At 48.9% G+C, this 22752-nt stretch overlaps 1 protein-coding gene across 1 annotated transcript in view; it reads right to left on the minus strand.

Annotated features, from left to right (window-relative positions):
- The window catches only part of SLC6A6 (solute carrier family 6 member 6), a 123553-nt gene that overhangs the window by 30978 nt on the left and 69823 nt on the right, over nt 1–22752 (minus strand). Inside the window, exons 4-5 of the mRNA XM_068253062.1 lie at nt 11469–11703; nt 5307–5439 (exon numbers count right to left, since the gene is read on the minus strand). Coding sequence (XP_068109163.1) covers nt 5307–5439; nt 11469–11703 — 368 coding nt within the window. The remainder of the gene's footprint in view (nt 1–5306; nt 5440–11468; nt 11704–22752) is intronic.

Consider the following 22752-nt stretch of genomic DNA (forward strand, 5'->3'; position numbering starts at 1 on the left):
AAAAGTGCCACACATGTGGTATCGCCATACTCGGGAGAAGTAGTACAATGTGTTTTGGGGTGTATTTTTACACATACCCATGCTGGGGGGGGGGAGAAATACCTCTGTAAATGGACAATTGTGTGTAAAAAAATCAAAAGATTGTCATTTACAGAAGTATTTCTCCCACCCAGCATGGGTATGTGTAAAAATACACCCCAAAACACATTATACTACTTCTCCCGAGTATGGCGATACCACGTGTGGCACTTTTTTGCACCCTAACTGCACTAAGGGGCCCAAAGTCCAATGAGTACCTTTAGGATTTCACAGGTCATTTTTGTTTCAAGACTACTCCTCACGGTTTAGGGCCCCTAAAATGCCAGGGCAGTATAGGAACCCCACTAATGACCCCATTTTAGAAAGAAGACACCCCAAGGTATTCCGTTAGGAGTATGGTGAGTTCATAGAAGTTTTTATTTTTTTGTCACAAGTTAGCGGAAATTGATTTTAATTGTTTTTTTTCACAAAGTGTCATTTTCCGCTAACTTGTGACAAAAAATAAAATCTTCTATGAACTCACCATACTCTGTACGGAATACCTTTGGGTGTCTTCTTTCTAGAATGGGGTCATTTGTGGGGTTCCTATACTGCCCTGGCATTTTAGGGGCCCTAAACCGTGAGGAGTAGTCTTGAAACCAAATGTCGCAAAATGACCTGCGAAATCCTAAAGGTACTCATTGGTCTTTGGGCCCCTTAGCGTACTTAGGGTGTAAAAAAAAGTGCCACACATGTGGTACCGCCGTACTCAGGAGAAGTAGTATAATGCGTTTTGGGGTGTATTTTTACACATACCCATGCTAAGTGGGAGAAATATCTCTGTAAATGACAATTGTTTGATTTTTTTACACACAATTGTCCATTTACATAGAAATTTCTCCCACCCAGCATGGGTATGTGTAAAAATACACCCCAAAACACATTATACTACTTTTCCTGAGTACGGCGGTACCACATGTGTGACACTTTTTTGCAGCCTAGGTGCGCTAAGGGGCCCAACGTCCTATTCACAGGTCATTTTGAGGCATTTGTTTTCTAGACTACTCCTCGCGGTTTAGGGCCCCTAAAATGCAAGGGCAGTATAGGAACCCCACAAGTGACCCCATTTTAGAAAGAAGACACCCCAAGGTATTCCGTTAGGTGTATGGTGAGTTCATAGAAGATTTTATTTTTTGTCACAAGTTAGTGAAAAATGACACTTTGTGAAAAAAAAAACAATAAAAATCAATTTCCGCTAACTTTTGACAAAAAATAAAATCTTCTATGAACTCGTCATACACCTAACAGAATACCTTGGGGTGTCTTTTTTTCTAAAATGGGGTCACTTGTGAGGTTCCTATACCGCCCTGGCATTTTACAGGCCCAAAACCGTGAGTAGTCTGGAAACCAAATGTCTCAAAATGACTGTTCAGGGGTATAAGCATCTGCAAATTTTGATGACAGGTGGTCTATGAGGGGGCGAATTTTGTGGAACCGGTCATAAGCAGGGTGGCCTTTTAGATGACAGGTTGTATTGGGCCTGATCTGATGGATAGGAGTGCTAGGGGGGTGACAGGAGGTGATTGATGGGTGTCTCAGGGGGTGGTTAGAGGGGAAAATAGATGCAATCAATGCACTTGGGAGGTGATCGGAAGGGGGTCTGAGGGGGATCTGAGGGTTTGGCCGAGTGATCAGGAGCCCACACGGGGCAAATTGGGGCCTGATCTGATGGGTAGGTGTGCTAGGGGGTGACAGGAGGTGATTGATGGGTGTCTCAAGGTGTGATTAGAGGGGGGAATAGATGCAAGCAATGCACTGGCGAGGTGATCAGGGCTGGGGTCTGAGGGCATTCTGAGGGTGTGGGCGGGTGATTGAGTGCCCTAGGGGCAGATAGGGGTCTAATCTGATAGGTAGCAGTGACAGGGGGTGATTGATGGGTAATTAGTGGGTGTTTAGGGTAGAGAACAGATGTAAACACTGCACTTGGGAGGTGATCGGACGTCGGATCTGCGGGCGATCTATTGGTGTGGGTGGGTGATCAGATTGCCCGTAAGGGGCAGGTCAGGGGCTGATTGATGGGTGGCAGTGACAGCGGGTGATTGATGGGCGGCAGTGACAGGGGGTGATTGATGGGTGGCAGTGACAGGGGGTGATTGATAGGTGATTGATAGGTGATTGACAGGTAATCAGTGGGTTATTACAGGGGAGAACAGATGTAAATATTTCACTGGCGAATTGATAAGGGGGGGTCTGAGGGCAATCTGAGCGTGTAGGCGGGCGATTGGGTGACCGCAAGGGGCAGATTAGGGTCTGATCTGATGGGTAACAGTGACAGGTGGTGATAGGTGGTGATTGATGGGTGATTGATGGGTAATTAGTGGGTGTTTAGAGGAGAGAATAGATGGAAACACTGCGCTTGGGTGGTGATCTGATGTCGGATCTGCGGGCGATCTATTGGTGTGGGTGGGTGATCAGTTTGCCCGCAAGGGGCAGGTTAGGGGCTGATTGTTGGGTGGCAGTGACAGGGGGTGATTGATGGGTGATAGGTGATTGGCAGGTGATTGACAGGTGATCAGTGGGTTATTACAGGGAAGGCCAGATGTAATTAATGCACTGGCGAATTTATAAGAGGGGGGGGGGGGGGTCTGAGGGCAATCTGAGCGTGTGGGCGGGTGATTGGGTGCCCGCAAGGGGCAGATTAGGGTCTGATCTGATAGGTAACAGTGACGGTTGGTGATAGGGGGTGATTGATGGGTAATTAGTGGGTGTTTAGAGGAGAGAATAGATGTAAACAATGGATTTGGGAGGTGATCGGATGTCGGATCTGCGGGCGATCTATTGGTGTGGGGGGGGGGGTGATCAGATTGCCCGCAAGGGGCAGGTTAGGGGCTGATTGATGGGTGGCAGTGACAGGGGGTGATTGACGGGTGATTGACAGGTGATGGACAGGTGATGGACAGGTGATTGACAGGTGATTGACAGGTGATTGACAGGTGATCAGGGGGGATAGATGCATACAGTACATGGGGAGGGGGGGTCTGGGGAGAATCTGAGGGGTGGGGGGGGTGATCAGGAGGGAGCGGGGGGCAGGGGGGGGGGATAAAAAAAAAATAGCGTTGACAGATAGTGACAGGGAGTGATTGATGGGTGATTAGGGGGGTGATTGGGTACAAACAGGGGTCTGGGGGGTGGGCAGGGGGGGGGTCTGATGGGTGCTGTGGGCGATCTGGGGCAGGGGGGGGGGGGAAATCAGTGTGCTTGGTGCAGACTAGGGTGGCTGCAGCCTGCCCTGGTGGTCCCTCGGACATTGGGACCACCAGGGCAGGAGGCAGCCTGTATAATACACTTTGTAAACATTACAAAGTGTATTATACACTTTGTATGCGGCGATCGTCGGGTTAACATCCCGCCGGCGCTTCCGTATGGCCGGCGGGATGTTGCGGCGGGTGAGCGGCGCCAGGCGGAGGCGGAGGATCGCGTCACGGATGACGCGATCGCTCCGCCCATGCCCATACAAGGACCGCCGCCAATTGTCAATATGGCGGTCCTTGTGGCGTCCACTTCCCGGCCGCCAATTGTATATACGGCGGTCGGGAAGTGGTTAAAGTGTACCCGAGGTGACATAACACACATGTGTATGTACGGCGCCTACCATTAATAACTAGGCTGCGATTATTTTTCTGCCTGAAAGAATTAACCTTCAGGCATGCAAGTGACAGCTTCTATCTTGTCGGACCGTTGATGGAACATAGCATAACCTTCACTGATAAGGAATTACAGCTATAAAGCTCTTTCTTGGCAGAGAAGTTCATTTTAGCTCTTGGACACTTAATAGGCTGCCATTGAGCAGAGACGATAAAACATTAAATCTACTTTGTAAATGTTTAACCACTTGCCGACCGCACGCTTATACCGTGCGTCGGCAAAGTGGCAGCTGCAGGACCAGCGACGCAGTATTGCGTCGCCAGCTGCAGCCTAATTAATCAGGAAGCAGCCGCTCGTACGAGCGGCTGCTTCCTGTCAATTCACGGCGGGGGGCTCCGTGAATAGCCTGCGGGCCGCCGATGGCGGCTCGCAGGCTAAATGTAAACACAAGCGGAAATAATCCGCTTTGTTTACATTTGTACGGCGCTGCTGCGCAGCAGCGCCGTAAGGCAGATCGGCGATCCCCGGCCAATCAGCGGCCGGGGATCGCCGCCATGCGACAGGGGACGTCCTGTCACTGGCTGCACAGGACGGATAGCGTCCTGTGCAGCCCAGATCTCCCGGGGGTGGCAGGTAGGAGAGGGAGGGGGAGGATTTCGCCGCGGAGGGGGGCTTTGAGGTGCCCCCCCCCCCGCAAAATGCCAGCCAGGAGGAGCGATCAGACCCCCCCTGCACATCATCCCCCTAGTGGGGAAAAAAGGGGGGCGATCTGATCGCTCTGAGTGCCCTTTGATCTGTGCTGGGGGCTGCAGAGCCCACCCAGCACAGATCACCTAAAACAGCGCTGGTCCTTAAGGGGGGGTAAAGGGTGGGTCCTCAAGTGGTTAAACATTCAATAAAACCATGGGATATCTAAAAAGGTTATTTTGAGGAGTAGGAAGATAAATATAATGGTTTATCTCATCAGCTTATTTTCAACTTAAGTCTAGTTTAAGTAGCCACTGTACTCACAAACAGGCACCCCAACTAAATTATTTCTCTCTGTGAAAGACTAACATGGCTTTCCCCATAAAAACATAAAATTAAAGGATACCCGAACTGACATGTGACATGATGAGATAGACATGTGTATGTACAGTGCCTAGCACACAAATAACTAAGCTGTGTTCCTTTTTTTCTTTCTCTGCCTGAAAGAGTTAAATATCAGGTATGTAAGTGGCTGACTCAGTCCTGACTCAGACAGCAAGTGACTACAGTGTGACCCTTACTGATAAGAAATTCCAACTATAAAACACTTTCCTAGCAGAAAATGGCTTCTGAGAGCAAGAAAGAGGTAAAAAGAGGAATTTCTTGTCACTGAAGGTCACACTGTAGTCACTTCCTGTCTAAATATCAGGTATGTAAGTGGCTGACTCAGTCCTGACTCAACTCTTTCAGGCAGAGAAAGAAAAAAAGGAACACAGCTTAGTTATTTGTGTGCTAGGCACTGTACATACACAGGTCTATCTCATCATGTCACATGTCAGTTCGGGTATCCTTTAAGGGAAAAACATCTGAAAGATTAATCATGGCATGTGATGTTAGAAGTACAATTGTGGCCCTCTGTGACTGCTGAAGTCCACCTACTGCAGAATCCACCTTACCTTCCCCGTGGAGCGAACTCCCTTCCAGATGCAGAAGAAGCAGATGACCCAGGTGAGCAGCAGGCATAGTGCCAGGTCCCACTTCACTACGCCAACGTCGTCTATTCCCTTTGATAAGCTAAGAACTTTGCGCCTGGAGAAGAGGATATAATTATTCACTGGTTACAATACATCGTCTACCCAGACTACATTACCAGTCTGCACTACCAGCAGTAACCCCAACACCAGATTGGGAAGTAATATAAATAAATTTTAAACTGCAATCATGTTAAAGCACACCTGAAGTGAGCAGAATATGGAGGCCGACGTGTATAACCTTTAAATCAATGCAAATTGCCTGGCTGTCCAGCTGATGCTACTCTTAGACCCTGAGCAAGGTCAAGAGGCCATAGACCCTGATTCAGCAGAGGCGTATCTAGAGAGGTGCAGGTATGGCACGTGCCTTGGGCGCCTCTTACGCCAAAGAGATTGAGCAGCTTGAGCAGCTGTCAGCCTCCATATTCCTCTTCGGGTGTGCTTTAAATTTATCACAGGTGGCAACATCTTTACTACTGGCAAGGAGCAACACTGTGGAATGGATGTTTGTTGTATGTTCCGAATCAGCAGAGTCAACACCTGATCTCTCAGATTGCACTGGGAGGAGATGACTGCATAACTAAATAGCCTAGCACCACTGGGAGGGCGGGCTACATACTGTACCAGTATACAGCAATATATACTGTACATCAAGGAAGGGTTTCTGATGGTAAAACCAATATAATGAACAGAAAATTGTGTATCCTGAATAATTGACTACATTATACTACAGGTCATTGTGGTGCTTCTTTTTTTTTTTTTTTTTTTTTAACAGTAAAGCAGTGCTTCTTTAACAGTTAGCCTAACCCAACTTATTCAACCGTTTCCCTACAACCTTGGCCAGCAACACTAACATTTAGGCAGAGTTATGAGTAGGCAGCTGCACTGGGCTTATTGGGGAATTTCAGAAGCCAGTACCTTCTAATCTTGCCAGTAAGCAATAAATTACCAAGTGTATCAGTACACACAAAGGAAGCGATCTTTGACCTATCAACCATTTCCAGCCAGGTCCTTCCCGATGACAACTTCAATTAGAATGACTGGAGTGATGCTGGTAATTCACTTTTGTGGGTCAGAACCTTCAAAGTCACATCTACACGAGAGGGATTACGTTTTCAAAAGCTCTGAAGATCTGGGAATGTCTATTTTAGGCCTGAAGAATGTATCTTGCAGGGCGAGGAGATGCCCAGGTCAGCCAAAAAAGACATAAAATGCCCACCAGCTGTTATTAATATCTAAATAGAGGGCATTGTGTAACCCAATTCAGTGCTGACTGTTGGGTGGACTTTCTAACGCATTCAGTTAGGGTGACATTCAGGGCAGATTGTCACTTGTCTTTGGTGGATTAAGAGGACAGGGATGGGCAGGAGAACTAGGCTTGAACTATATGTGGACCTATCATCTCAAGTCACACTGTGCAGGAGTCAATATGGCACAACTCAGCATGGTCAAATCAAACATCTGATGCAGCCTAAGTGACCCATATACTATTAGGTGTTTTTATTTAATTATTCAGTTTGAAAAAAAGACATCGGACCTGATGCACGAAGCTACGGTATTTGCTGCCATGCACAGGCAGCCCATGGCAATGTTACCAGTACCAGCCCTAGCAGAGTACTGTTAGTTTAGCGTGACCCACAGTCCATGGGTAATACACTTTACGGTACTTGCTTAACACACATTACTATTTTTGTGGCCTCTGACAAAGCAGGTATTACCCGCAAAACGGCTGTCAGGTAGTCCACACTGTGCAATTTGTCCTTTTACTCAGGATAAAATAAATTGCTGATGTTCTTTTGAAGCTTGGCTGGTGCCCGCACTGCCCAGATTTAGTTTTATCTACTCTATTGAGCTAGCAAAGCAATGCACACCTTATTCATGTACTGCAGGACACGCTCTGTGTAATTTGCTGGAGTTAGTACTGGTAATAGGCAGCGTGCGTCAATATTACCAAAGGTTCATGCATTACACCCCTTGAACCACACAAAAATCTATTATAAAAATTATGGGCTTGATTCTTAGCTTGAGAAGCGCAAGGTAAAAAAAATCTCCAGCGCACAGTATGAGCAGGAGTGCTGTGTAGTGTGCGCTGCTATCTTACGCACCTCCCTGTAATGCACGCTCCTATAAGCCCACCCCTTAGCCCCATCGCGTCCTTTGGATTTGAAGAATGTGATTCCCGCACCTTTGATTGGCCCAATAGGCTGCCTGTCACCTGATTGGATTTTTTACCTCGTGCTGCTCAAACTAGTGAATCATAGTTACATAGTTATTTGGAAAAAGACATACTTCCATCAAGTTCAACCAGAAAATAAAGTACTACACCAGCCTGCTCCCTGTGGATCCGGAGCCCTGTGGTTTTTTTTTTTCACAACACAGTGTTCTGTTGTAAAGTTTGAATTTAAGTAATGTGTAATGTTTGTGCATCATGTTCTCACCAACCTGGTATTTTATGCTCTATATAGTTCACCCTTGTAAACAAACATACCTGATTTCGTGGGTTACAGCATAGCGCTGCTGTGTGAATCAATCACTATGTGTATGACTACAAGCAACGGCCTAAAAAATGACATTTCAAGTACTGTCATATTGATTCTAACTGCTTCAAAAAACTGCAATCAGACAGCGAAGTCCGAAAAATCTGAACTACCATCCTGTTCAGGGGCAGGGAGGGACTCAATAGGTAATGAAAACAGGAGACGTATGATAGCCCCAAAGCATGCTTAGTGATATCTCCCATATTCCTGCACCTGCACTCTCTTTATAAATCAGCAGGATAATTTCACCACCCAGTTACTCTCTCGGCCTGTGTAGAGACACAGCTTGGCATGAGAAGGGACACAACCCACAATTACATTCTAAAGCAGGTGCCAAACTGGCAGTCACAAGAAGTTCTGTTGCCAAGATGAAGAGGATTCAAATATAGCTGGCAATAATTAACAGGCAGATCAAATAAAATGACTACAACGGACATGGCAGAGACAGCAGGACAAATAAAGCTATTACAAGACGCAGCAAAGGAAAGTAGGATGTAATTCATATGTATAATTATTAAAAAAAAATAGAAAAACATGGTAACACTGGTATCTGTTCTCAGAAAAGGTGGCAACCCTACAACAAATAGGAGGGTGGAATAAAGCAAACATCATTAGCACTGTAGCAACGCATTTCATGGGAACATATTCCCCCTTCCTCAGGGCAAATGCCCCAAATGGTAGTTGATAATTCACAGTTTTCAACTACAGTATCTATGATTGATTGAAATACCAGTGGACAAGTGGAGACTGTTATTTCTCCACAGACTTTATTGGTGGTTACTATCTCTAGGAATCCAATGCTATACACTACATTATTCCCAGCTACAGTTAATACTACACCATTGGGGTCCCCTGTTGTCCCTGTGTTTGTCTCCACATCCTGTAATTAAACTGCAACAAAAAAGAATTGGACTAGCAGGACTTTTTATGGGACTAATGAGCATCTAGTGAGACCATTTATTTAGAATGTGCATTCAGAATTCTGCTGCCTATTTGTGTTTGTGTTGTGAACCTCATGCAAAAAGGAATACTTTTTTTGTTTAAAAAGTAACAAAGTAATTGGCTACAGGGCTTCTAATCTAATACCATCTATTTTTATTGCTCAACCAAACACCACCTTTAATCTAACTTAAACAGGACCGACAATATATGTGCCTAGGATAACTGGATTGCATTTTTTATGTTATGCTGGGTAAACGCCATACAATTTCCTGTTCGATTTTCAATTCGACCATTTTTCAGATTTATTTTCAGATTGATTTCTGAACGTTTTCCGAATAGATTTCCATTCACTTCTATGAGAAATCCACCAGAAAAATCGAAAATAAGATCGAACATGAGAGAAACTATCTAACAGAAAATTGTATCATGTGTACTTAGCATTAGAGTGGAGTCTGGATAGCATACAGATAAGGCTGTTGCCTTTGATGTGGGATTTGAGCCATGGTTTGAATCCCGGCTCATGCCAGAGTATGTAAAACTGTACAGGGTACAGTTTATACAGGGAGTCTTTGGGCAGGGCTCCATAATGATCCTGGTGGTCACCCGTAGAGAGCACCATAAGTGGCTGCAGCCCCAAAGGGCTTTTAATGCACCAGGCGAAAAGCGTGATACAAATGTTCTATGTCTTGCCTTAAACAGAACTTTACATCAGCGTAACAATCATTCCAGCTATTGCAGAGGCTTTGGGGGCCCTTGCTCCTCCCTCTCCCCAACTGCAGCCAATTAGTAACAAAAAAAAAAAAAACCTCCCTGTTTGCTCACAAAAGCCATCCTTGCACCTCCTCCCGCTATGCAGAGTAGCAGGGGTGTCTAATTTTTAGCTGCTTCCAGGAGCTGCTTCACAGCAGAACACACTCTGCCACCACTCGCCGACTCCCGATCACATGACCCTCATGAGGTTTAGGGACCAAGGGGTCCTTTTGCTATCATTTTTGCAGGGGGGCCCTATTAAGTCTGGTTACGCCACTGGAACTATATATAGCCTAAACAAGGTGTGAGAAGGCCAGGGGAGCCTCTAGCAATAGGCAGTACAGGCCATTGCCTGGAGTGCCATTGGTCCTGGGGGGGCACCATGTTGCTAGATTAAGCCCCTCCCCCAAATTAAGCCCCACCCCCAGGCTAAGCCCCACCCCATGGGTGTTCTATTACTTGCATCTGCTGCATCTACTTAGCGCAAGTTGCAGGCAGCTGCCACCTCTGTGCCTTCAGCATCCTTCTTTCCCCCTTTATGGCTCCTTCTGTCTTCTTGTGTTTCCTTCAGTCCCTTGTGCCATGTCTGACCCCCTGTTTATCCTTCTGTCTCAATTTGTGCCTCCTTCTGGCTCCATGTGCCTCCTTCAGTCCCCCTTGTGCCACCTCCGCCTCATTCTGTGCCCCTTTGTGCCTCCTTGTGTCCCCTGTGCCACCTCTGCCCCCCTGTTCCTCCTTCAGTCCCACTCGGTGTCCTTCTGTCCCCCTCTCCCTCCTGTCTCCATGTGCCTCTTCAGTCCCCATGTGTCCTTCCTCTGTCCCCGTGCCTCATTCTGTGCCCCTTTGTGCCTTCTTCTGTCTCCCTGTGGCTCTTTGTGCCCCCCTCTGCCTCCTTTCATCTCCCTCTGCCATTTTCTGTCCCCCTTTGTGCTTTTTTTCTGTCCCCCAGTGACTCCTTCTGTCCTCCTTTGCGACTCCTTCTGTCCCCCTTTGTGCCTCCTTCTGACCATCTTGCAGAGGCGCCTGATGCCAGGCCAACCAGGAGGTCACGATTGCTGTGCGGGGGGGGAAGGCATGGGGACCGCCGCCTCCCCTCAGCCGAATGTTGTGTCCCCAGGTGGTGAACAGGCTTGCGGCATCTAATAGACGCCGCGCCAGTTCACTGACTGCAGCCCATAAGTTCACTTCTGCAGCCTGTGGGGTCCGTGGTTTCCAACGGGCGGAGCAGGGCTAAAATGGCGTCCGCAGGCCTGCACTGGAGACTATTTGTGTCTCCATTGCAGGTCTTGGGGTGCAATTTTCCCGTATCCCTGCTCTGCCTGTCAGCGTGGGAGTTTTGCAGCCGGAGTTGCTGCACGAAGATCAGCGGGGAATCTGCCGCGTTACAGAGGGAGGTTGGGAAAGAAGTCTTCTGCAGGTGAGTAAATGTTTTTTTCCTTATAGTGCACTTATAAGAAGGCAGGTATTAGGGGAACTAATAGGAAGAGGAGAGGAGCCCTGCCTATGTGTATTTTGTGGTGAAACGCTGCCGCATTTGCATGTATTTTCTGGTGAAACGCTGCCGCAATAAGTGTAATTTCTGGTGAAACACTGCTGCATTACGATTATTTTCTGGTGAAATATTGCCGCATTATATTCTTGTGAAATGCTGCTGCATTTGATTATTTTGTAGTGAAACACTGCCACGATTATTTTCATGGGGCGTTGCCATGAGGCGGGGGGAGGGCACCACAGGTTTTCTTGCCTGCAGTGACAAAAAAAACTAGAGGCGCCCCTGGAGAAGGCCATTTATATTTAGTCAACATCCATCTACAAACTGTACCCAAAAACAAAACACACACAGGTGACTGGTCCTTACTCCCAGAACTCTGTAACAGGAGAGGTGAAGTTAGTGGCGTTGAGGGAAAGCCACATGGTCTTGTTCTTCCGGAGAGTGTCCTCCACACAGTTCTCAGTGTTCCACGACTGACGACACAGGGCCCACGGCAGCTGACTCTGGAAGGACTGAAATAAATAATAGACGCCCCAGGCCAGAATGACGATGTAATAGACGTTCAGGAGGGACACGATGACGATGGAGGCATAACCAATCCCTGGAGAAAAGGGGGGAAACAGCCAGTCATTACACTACAACTGGAGAAGCAAGCATGGAGAAGCACACCAGTGGTTTAGCTGAACCATTCAGAATCCAAGAAATTAGTTTAGCTTTGAAATTCTGATTTAAGTGCAAGCCACGACTTTTGTCCCCCTGCCTTCTAACAGATAGATGTCTGCAATATCCTCCCAAACAAAACCGGGGTCTTCAACAGAGGAGGCGACAGGACCTTTCCTCCAAGCAGAGTGTGAGAATCGATCAATTTTCCTTCCGATTGGCTATTCCAGTACTACCCCATCCACCAGGCCACACTCCCCTCAACAGACTTATAGGGCAGCTATGACAAAAAAAATAAATTTAAAACACACAAAGACATACAATACATTTCTCTCAGAGTAAAATGAGCCATAAATTACGTTTCTCCTATGTTGCTGTCACTTACAGTAGGTAGTAGAAATCTGACAGAAGCGACAGGTTTTCGACTAGCCAGTGAAGTCACTAGGGGGAGCGGTATGTGCGGACCGCACCAGGTGTCACCAGCAGATGGAGTGACATCAAGCTCCAGGCTAAAAGAGGGGAGTAAGGCTATGTAAATAGCAACCAGGCTAGTACCTGGTCTACTTCTCTTTCCTGCTCTTCTTTCTTCTGGCTGCTCCATGTTGAGCTGATAACGGGGCCAGGGCCACATGGTGATCATCTTATCATTCCCCTATAACAAGCACCGTTGCTACCTGGTGAGGTTGGAGGTTCATGGGGTAAGAGGGGTGACACCATTAGTTTCCGCACCAGGTGACACCAACCCTAGTGACGACGTTGCAGCTAGCCCATCTTTTTTTTTCAAAAGCCCTTTGTGGATGGCAGTTGCTCAGTCCAGCTGCCAGAATAGGTGGCAAACAGGTGGTGGTGGGGCGACCTGCATCTTTGTATAGATCCTTTCAGGGAGTGCTTTTGTAGAGAATAAAATTAAATACTGAGAATCCTCCATGAAGGGATGGACTAGTCAAAATCCTGTCAGTTCTGCCAGATTTCTACTACGTACTGTAAGTGACAGCAATATAGGAGAAAAGTAATGTATGGCTGATTTTACTCTGGAAGAAAAATATGGTACTTCTTATTTGTATGTTTTTACATGTAATTTAAATTTTACAATTTTTTGGGATAGTGGACCTTTAGGGTAGCAACACACTAGGCAGAAACGCTAACGTGAACGCACATTATGCAAGTCAATGAGCCACATGAAAAAATGCATATGTTTGGGTTTTGCAATGTGCATCTTTAAAAATGCAGGACTTGCTGTATTTTTTCAAAACGCATCTAAAACGTTCTTAATGAATGTCATTGGTGTGTTGTACTGCTGTGCCTGTTTTAGAGCTGAGAGGAAGTGCTGAATTTAGTTCCACTTTAAAATCCTACATGCACAACGTAGAATGATGCAGCATAAAAACTAAAAGTTATGTGTACACTTGGAATCAGCCACTTGACCCCGGAGAGCGAGGGCACAGTGATCTGGACCAGTGCAGTTTGTCACTGTTCCATGTCAGCCCACAGCCAAGCACAGGGACAGCCGTAGATATGTGATCCCCTCAGCGTAACGTTTATTCTGACTCCAGCACAGATGCTGTAATATTACACAGTGTTTACTGTATTACAGTGGTGTCTATTACCACCTGCCTGTTATATAACACCTCGGGTCTGCCAGATCCCCCCTCTTGGCAGCTGTCTATCTTCAGGTGTAAATATAGACAAACCGACCATTTCACACCCAACTGCAGGCTCAGATATTCCCCTAAATCTGTGCAGCACCCAGCTGCTGAGCCAATTCTGTGCAGCGACTCCTTCATTAGCTGATGCCAAATAAATCACTATTAAATTGCCTGGTCAGGAGCCACGCAACAGCCATCTACCTCAGCACAGATGCCCAGAGCTCCAGGCAGTGTGACCCTGTCATACAGCAGTCTGTGGGGTGCCCACTATGTGAAAAGTTGCACAGATGAAGGCCGGCACCATCCAGTGTTGAGGCTCTTAATTTATTCAGAATACCATAGGCGACACTTGCCCGTGATTGGTCACGTTCCATGGTTTTTGGCATATAAATATAGTAGACACACTGACAGGGCTTGAGAAAGGAGCATGTTCCTCCGAAACGTTGCTGATGTGGTCTTCTGAATAAATTAAGAGCATAAATAATGGATGGTGCCGGCCTTCATCTGTGCAACGTTACTGTTGGGCCTGGAGTGCTGCCGTACCCAGTGACTTGGCACATCATACCCTTATCAGGAGTGTTGTCCACTACACTTTTGCACTATGTGAACAGTATAATGATGCTGAACCACGCATGTAACTCCCTCACCTGAGATGGTTCAGGTCATGATGCCAAATTTTTTAAGTAAACCTGAGATGGGCAAATAAAAAGATTTTATACTTACCCGGGGCTTTCCTCTAGCCCCATGAGCACGGATCTAACCCTCACCGCCCTCCTGAGTGGCTCAGTTTGCCTGGTATCGGTCCCGGTAATCTGGCTCAGTCACACCAGTCGGCTCTTCTGTGCATACGCATTCGCCTGGTACCAGGACCGATATCAGGAGAACAGAGGCACTTGGGAGGTTGACAAGGGACGCATCAGTGCTCATGGGGCTGGAAGAAGCCCCGGAAGAAGCCCCGGGTAAGTATAAAATCTTTTTATCTGACCATCTCAGGGACACTTTAAAGCATGCCTCAAGTGAGAGGGATAAGGAGGCCGATATACAGTATTTATTTAGTTTAAAACAATGCAAATTGCCTGGCTTCCCTGCTGGTCATCTGCCTCTTATAATTTTAGCCATAGACCCTGATCAAGCATATATATCAGATGTTTCTGACTGAAATCTGACAAAATTAACTGCATGCTTGTTTCAGGTGTGTGATTTATACACTACTGATACAGACAGGATCAGCAGGACTAGAGGTGGGACAAGGTCCTTCAGCACCCAAGGCTGAGACAGCAAAGTGCGCCCCCCCATCCCTCCCACCCCAGCCATCACACACTGATTGCTATTACACTAAGAGGTGCCCCAGGGCCCCCAACACCTTAATCGCTACTTATCTGGCTTGCAGTCGCTGCCATGTATCACCTTTTCTTATTTCTTTCTGCTTCAAACACAATTGGGAATGACAGCTGAATGAATTGTGCACCCCCTCCTACACTGCACCCTGAGGCTGGAGCCTCTCCAGCCTCTGCCTCGGCCCGGCCCTGAGCAGGACTGATTGCCACAATGCCAATATGGGTGGTGTTGTTGTCTAGAATAATTATGAAGGAGAAACAGACCACAAAGGTTTACATGTCCTTGATTCCAATTATTGGAGGAGTCCTGCTGGCCACCGTGACTGAGATTTCTTTTGACATGTGGGGTCTGATCAGTGCTCTGGCTTCCACACTCGCTTTCTCTCTAGGATCAGCAAGACTGCCAGGCAACTGGAATTGTTTAAAAGTAAAAAATAATTTGGCAGCCACCATATCCAGCTAAAAATCCTGCTAAAGGACACCTAAAGTAAGAGACATATGAGGATTTTTAGCTGCCGAAGCTTTGTGAGACACAAACTAGGTATAATTTAAGCCCTCTGCTTGCAAAGCTACTATATTTCAATCTGTGCGGTGGAGATGCCCAATAAAATAAATAAGACAGTTTAAAAGGAGAGGTAATGTTGGCTTACCTCCCTCTTAAGATACACACCAGGTATATAGAGTGGAATTTTTCAATTTTATTGCACAAAAAACACAAGGACAACGGATTCTGTGGGACTGGTCCACTTCTTCAGGTCTGTGACGGTAAAGTGTCAATGGCTGGGGCTATTTTGGACTCGAGCGCACACACACACACGCACGCACGCACGCACGCACGCACGCACACGGCACTTTACAGTCACAGACCTGAAAAGGTGGGACCGTCCTACGAAACATGTTGGTCTTATGTTTTTTATGAAGAAAAAAAAAATCCACTCTATATTCCTGGTTTGTATCTTCAAAGGGAGGTAAACCAACATTACCTCTCCTTTTAAATAGAGTTGGGCCGAACCTCCGATTTTCGGTTCGCGAACCGGGTTCGCGAACTTTCGCGAAAGGTTCGGTTCGCGTTAAAGTTCGCGAACCGCAATAGACTTCAATGGGGATGCGAACTTTGAAAAAAAAAATTAATTATGCTGGCCACAAAAGTGATGGAAAAGATGTTTCAAGGGGTCTAACACCTGGAGGGGGGGATGGCGGAGTGGGATACATGCCAAAAGTCCCCGGGAAAAATCTGGATTTGACGCAAAGCAGCGTTTTAAGGGCAGAAATCACATTGAATGTTAAATGACAGGCCTAAAGTGCTTTCAAACATCTTGCATGTGTATACATCAATCAGGTAGTGTAATTAAGGTACTGCTTCACACTGACGCACCAAACTCATCGTGTAACGCACCGCAAACAGCTGTTTGTGTAGTGACGGCCGTGCTGGACTGGTGCGCACCATGGCGAGAGTGCAGGTTTTGGTGGCTTTACAGCCCATATGGTCAGTCACCTGGCTGATGTAGCTGAATGACAGAACAGTGACTGTCCAGCTGATCAAATTTGGTCTGACCACAATGAGGCAACGACCTTATTATCGTGGGTGTGCCCCCCGAGACACTCATCTAGGCGCCGGTCATTGCTCCATTGTGATACGCAAGCCCCTTCACCACGGCAAGGTAATGATCACGAAGGGGAATGGGCGCATGTTCATGCCTTTTTTTTTGTTGTTGCAGCTGCCCGCAGTGCAGCCAGAAAAATTAGGCAGTCATGTACACGCACCCGAAAAATTATTACAGCGGCCGCTGCTAGCAGCGGCCTAAAAAATTCAGCAATCCGCCTGGAGTCCCGGACCCTGTTGGTGGTGGCGGAGAAGGTAGTGAAGCGGCCTGCAGGCAGACATGCTGTGTGGAGGGACTGGGAGCGACTTAGTCTTCTTGGGGCAGGCCAGGCAGCCAGTCACACGGCGTGCAGGCAGAGATGCTGTATGTGCGGGGACTGACTTAGTCTTGGGGCGGGCAGCAGCCCTCCGGGATCCATGCCTCATTCATTTTTATAAAGGTGAGGTACTTAACACTTTTGTGACTTAGGCGACTTCTCTTCTCTGTGACAATGCCTCCAGCTGCGCTGAAGGTCCTTTCTGAGAGGACGCTTGCGGCAGGGCAGGAGAGAAGTTGGATGGCAAATTGGGACAGCTCTGGCCACAGGTCAAGCCTGCGCACCCAGTAGTTCAAGGGTTCCTCATCGCTGTTCACAGCAGTGTCTACATCCACACTTAAGGCCAGGTAGTCGGCTACCTGCCGTTCCAGGCGTTGGTGGAGGGTGGATCCGGAAGGGCTACGGCGAGGCGTTGGACTAAAGAACGTCCGCATGTCCGACATCACCATGAGATCGCTGGAGCGTCCTGTCTTTGACTGCGTGGACACGGGAGGAGGATTAGTGGCAGTGGTACCTTGCTGGCGTTGTGCCGTCACATCACCCTTAAAGGCATTGTAAAGCATAGTTGACAGCTGGTTCTGCATGTGCTGCATCCTTTCCACCTTCCGGTGAGTTGGTAACAGGTCCGCCACTTTGTGCCTGTACCGAGGGTCTAGTAGTGTGGCCACCCAGTACAGCTCATTCCCCTTGAGGTTTTTTATACGGGGGTCCCTCAACAGGCAGGACAGCATAAAAGACGACATCTGCACAAAGTCGGATCCAGTACCCTCCATCTCCTCTTGCTCTTCCTCAGTGACGTCAGGTAAGTCAACCTCCTCCCCCCAGCCGCGAACAATACCACGGGAAGGTTGCGCAGCACAAGCCCCCTGCGACGCCTGCTGCGGTTGTTCTCCTGCCGCTGTCCCCTCCTCCTCCTCCTCCTCCCCCAAAGAAACACCTTGCTCATCATCCTCTGAGTCTGACTCATCTTCTGCACATGACCTCTCTTCTTCCTCCTCCTCCCCCCTCTGTGCTGCCGCAGGTGTTGAGGAAACAGCTGGGTCTGATGAAAATTGGTCCCATGCCTGTTCCTGCCGTAACGGTTCCTGGTCACGCTCATTCGCAGCTTCATCCGCCACTCTACGCACAGCACGCTCCAAGAAGTACGCGTAGGGAATTAAGTCGCTGATGGTGCCCTCACTGCGGCTCACCAGGTTGGTCACCTCCTCAAACGGCCGCATGAGCCTGCATGCATTTTTCATCATTGTCCAGTTGTCGGGCCAGAACATCCCCATCTTCCCAGACTGTTTCGTTCTACTCCAGTTGTAGAGGTACTGGGTGACGGCTTTCTTCTGTTCTAGCAGGCGGGAGAACATGAGGAGGGTCGAGTTCCAGCGAGTGGGGCTATCGCAAATGAGGCGTCTCACCGGCATGTTGTTTTTACGCTGAATTTCTGCAAATCGTGCCATGGCTGTGTAAGAGCGCCTCAAATGCCCACAGAACTTCCTGGCCTGCTTCAGGACATCCGCTAAGCCAGGGTACTTTGCCACAAATCTTTGAACCACCAGATTCATGACATGTGCCATGCAGGGTATGTGTGTCAGCTTCCCCATATGCAAAGCGGCAAGCAGATTGCTGCCGTTGTCGCACACCACGTTGCCTATCTCCAGGTGGTGCGGGGTCAGCCACTCATCCACCTGTTTCTTAAGAGCAGCCAGGAGAGCTGCTCCAGTGTGACTCTCCGCTTTGAGACAAGCCATGTCTAAGATGGCGTGACACCGTCGTACCTGGCATGCAGCATAGGCCCTGCGGAGCTGGGGCTGTGTAGCTGGAGAGGAGAACTGCCACTCAGCCAAGGAGGAGGAGGAGGACAGCGAAGAGCATGTAGCAGGAGGAGAGGAGGTGGCAGGAGGCCTGCCTGCAAGCCGTGGAGGTGTCACAATTTGGTCCGCCGCTTTCTGCTTGCCATCGTTCACCACCAGGTTCACCCAATGGGCTGTGTAGGTAATGTAGCGGCCCTGCCCGTGCTTGGCAGACCAGGCATCCGTGGTCAGGTGTACCCTTGACCCAACGCTCTTCGCAAGAGATGACACCACTTGCCTCTCAACTTCACGGTGCAGTTGGGGTATGGCCTTTCTGGAAAAATAAGTGCGGCCTGGCATCTTCCACTGCGGTGTTCCGATGGCCACAAATTTACGGAAGGCCTCAGAGTCCACCAGCCGGTATGGTAACAGCTGGCGAGCTAACAGTTCCGCCACGCCAGCTGTCAGACGCCGGGCAAGGGGGTGACTGGCCAAAAGTGGCTTCTTCCGCTCAAACATTTCCTTCACGGACACCTGACTGCTGCTGTGGGCAGAGGAGCAGGAACCGCTCAAGGGCAGAGGCGGAGTGGAGGAGGGTGCCTGTGAAGGTGCAAGGGAGAGAGCGGCATAAGCAGATGATGCACCTGAAGGAGGAAGAGGAGAAGGAGGGTGACTTTGCTTTTGTGTGCTGCTGCTGCTTTTGCTCAGGTGGCCATCCCATTGCTGTTTGTGCCTTTTCTGCAGGTGCCTTCGTAAGGCACTTGTCCCTACGTGAGTGTTGGCCTTTCCACGGCTCAATTTTTGTTGGCAGAGCGAACAGATGGCTTTGGTCCGATCTGAGGCACACACATTAAAAAATTTCCACACCGCTGAGCCACCCTGGGATGTGGGCACCTCAGCAGCTGATGCTGAAGGGCAAGTTGGCTGGCTGTACATAGGTGGCGAATCTGGCGATACATGGTGCCGGACTCTGCCACCAGCTGTTTCTGACGAAGAGCTGCCCCAGCTTCTTTCAGCAACTTCTATCCTCCTACTACTCTCTGACTCCCCCTCTGAACTGTCCCCCTCTTCATCTCCTCTATTGGGAACATACAGAGGATCCCTATCATCGTCATCATCGTAATCATCCTGCCCAGCTTCGCTTGCCTCAGAAAAATCCAAATGTGTAGGTCCTTCATCCTCCTTACACGTTACATCCATAGTGTTGTCGCGTAACGCAGACATATGAGCTGGTGAAAATTCATCTGGCTGTAACAATGGCTGTGCATCAGTGATTTCACCACCACTAAATAATTCTTGCGAAGTGTCAAATGCAGCGGAAGTGGTGCTAGTAGTAGCGCTGGTGGCTGAGCAAGATGAGGTGTTCTGTGTCGCTAAATACTCAACCACGTCCTGACAATCTTGGGAGGTGATGGGACGTGCCTTCTTCCGAGCACTGTACTGTGGGCCAGGTCCACACGAAATTACATTTACACGACCTCGCGCAGACCTGCCGGGTGGCCTTCCTCTGCCTCTGCCACTACCTCTTCCTCTTCCTCTACCTGTTTTGTCCATATCGGGTATGCACGGAGTGGTATATCACACTGCGTGCACTCACGTAGGTAGGTGGGTTCACTTAACTGCACAGGTATGCGCACTGATGCGGTGGGTTCACTGAACAGTACAGGTATACAGTGGCGGGTTCACTGAACACAACAGGTATGCAGTGGCGTGTTCACTAAACAGGTATACAGTGGCAGGTCCACTTCACAGAACAGGTATACAGTGGCAGGTCCACTGAACAGAACAGGTATACAGTGGCGGGTCCACTGAACAGAACAGGTATACAGTGGCGGGTTCACAGAACAGGTATGCAGTGGCAGGTTCACTGAACACAACAGGTATGCAGTGGCGTGTTCACTAAACAGGTATACAGTGGCAGGTCCACTGAACAGAACAGGTATACAGTGGCGGGTTCACAGAACAGGTATACAGTGGCGGGTCCACTGAACAGAACAGGTATACAGTGGCGGGTTCACAGAACAGGTATACAGTGGCGGGTCCACTGAACAGAACAGGTATACAGTGGCGGGTTCACAGAACAGGTATACAGTGGCGGGTCCACTGAACAGAACAGGTATACAGTGGCGGGTTCACAGAACAGGTATACAGTGGCAGGATCACTGAACAGGTATGCAGTGGCAGGATCACAGTACAGGTATGCAGTGGGCTGAGGGCTCACTGAACAGAACAGGTATGCTGTGGCAGGATCACTGAACAGCTATGCAGTGGCAGGATCACAGTACAGGTATGCAGTGGGCTGAGGGCTCACTGAACAGAACAGGTATGCTGTGGCAGGATCACTGAACAGGTATGCAGTGGCAGGATCACAGTACAGGTATGCAGTGGGCTGAGGGCTCACTGAACAGAACAGGTATGCTGTGGCAGGATCACTAAACAGCTATGCAGTGGCAGGATCACAGTACAGGTATGCAGTGGGCTGAGGGCTCACTGAACAGAACAGGTATGCTGTGGCAGGATCACTGAACAGGTATGCAGTGGCAGGATCACAGTACAGGTATGCAGTGGGCTGAGGGCTCACTGAACAGAACAGGTATGCTGTGGCAGGATCACTGAACAGGTATGCAGTGGCAGTATCACAGTACAGGTATGCAGTGGGCTGAGGGCTCACTGAACAGAACAGGTATGCTGTGGCAGGATCACTGAACAGGTATGCAGTGGCAGGATCACAGTACAGGTATGCAGTGGGCTGAGGGCTCACTGAACAGAACAGGTATGCTGTGGCAGGATCACTGAACAGGTATGCAGTGGCAGTATCACAGTACAGGTATGCAGTGGGCTGAGGGCTCACTGAACAGAACAGGTATGCTGTGGCAGGATCACTGAACAGGTATGCAGTGGCAGGATCACAGTACAGGTATGCAGTGGGCTGAGGGCTCACTGAACAGAACAGGTATGCTGTGGCAGGATCACTAAACAGCTATGCAGTGGCAGGATCACAGTACAGGTATGCAGTGGGCTGAGGGCTCACTGAACAGAACAGGTATGCTGTGGCAGGATCACTGAACAGGTATGCAGTGGCAGGATCACAGTACAGGTATGCAGTGGGCTGAGGGCTCACTGAACAGAACAGGTATGCTGTGGCAGGATCACTGAACAGGTATGCAGTGGCAGTATCACAGTACAGGTATGCAGTGGGCTGAGGGCTCACTGAACAGAACAGGTATGCTGTGGCAGGATCACTGAACAGGTATGCAGTGGCAGGATCACAGTACAGGTATGCAGTGGGCTGAGGGCTCACTGAACAGAACAGGTATGCTGTGGCAGGATCACTGAACAGGTATGCAGTGGCAGGATCACAGTACAGGTATGCAGTGGGCTGAGGGCTCACTGAACAGAACAGGTATGCTGTGGCAGGATCACTGAACAGCTATGCAGTGGCAGGATCACAGTACAGGTATGCAGTGGGCTGAGGGCTCACTGAACAGAACAGGTATGCTGTGGCAGGATCACTGAACAGCTATGCAGTGGCAGGATCACAGTACAGGTATGCAGTGGGCTGAGGGCTCACTGAACAGAACAGGTATGCTGTGGCAGGATCACTGAACAGGTATGCAGTGGCAGGATCACAGTACAGGTATGCAGTGGGCTGAGGGCTCACTGAACAGAACAGGTATGCTGTGGCAGGATCACTGAACAGGTATGCAGTGGCAGGATCACAGTACAGGTATGCAGTGGGCTGGGGGCTCACTGAACAGAACAGGTATGCTGTGGCAGGATCACTGAACAGCTATGCAGTGGCAGGATCACAGTACAGGTATGCAGTGGGCTGAGGGCTCACTGAACAGAACAGGTATGCTGTGGCAGGATCACTGAACAGGTATGCAGTGGCAGGATCACAGTACAGGTATGCAGTGGGCTGAGGGCTCACTGAACAGAACAGGTATGCTGTGGCAGGATCACTAAACAGCTATGCAGTGGCAGGATCACAGTACAGGTATGCAGTGGGCTGAGGGCTCACTGAACAGAACAGGTATGCTGTGGCAGGATCACTGAACAGCTATGCAGTGGCAGGATCACAGTACAGGTATGCAGTGGGCTGAGGGCTCACTGAACAGAACAGGTATGCAGCCAGGAAGAAGTTAAGCCTAACTAATCTTTCCCTGAGAGACAGTCTGCAGCAGCTCGCCCTACTCTGACTAATGCAGGCACACGAGTGGCCGTAATGGCCGCCGCTGCCTGCCTTATATAAGGGGGGGTGGGGCTCCAGGGGCTAGTGTAGCCTAATTGGCTACACTGGGCCTGC

Source organism: Hyperolius riggenbachi, chromosome 9 (genome assembly GCF_040937935.1).
Source record: "Hyperolius riggenbachi isolate aHypRig1 chromosome 9, aHypRig1.pri, whole genome shotgun sequence".
Classification (NCBI taxonomy): Eukaryota; Metazoa; Chordata; class Amphibia; order Anura; family Hyperoliidae; genus Hyperolius; species Hyperolius riggenbachi.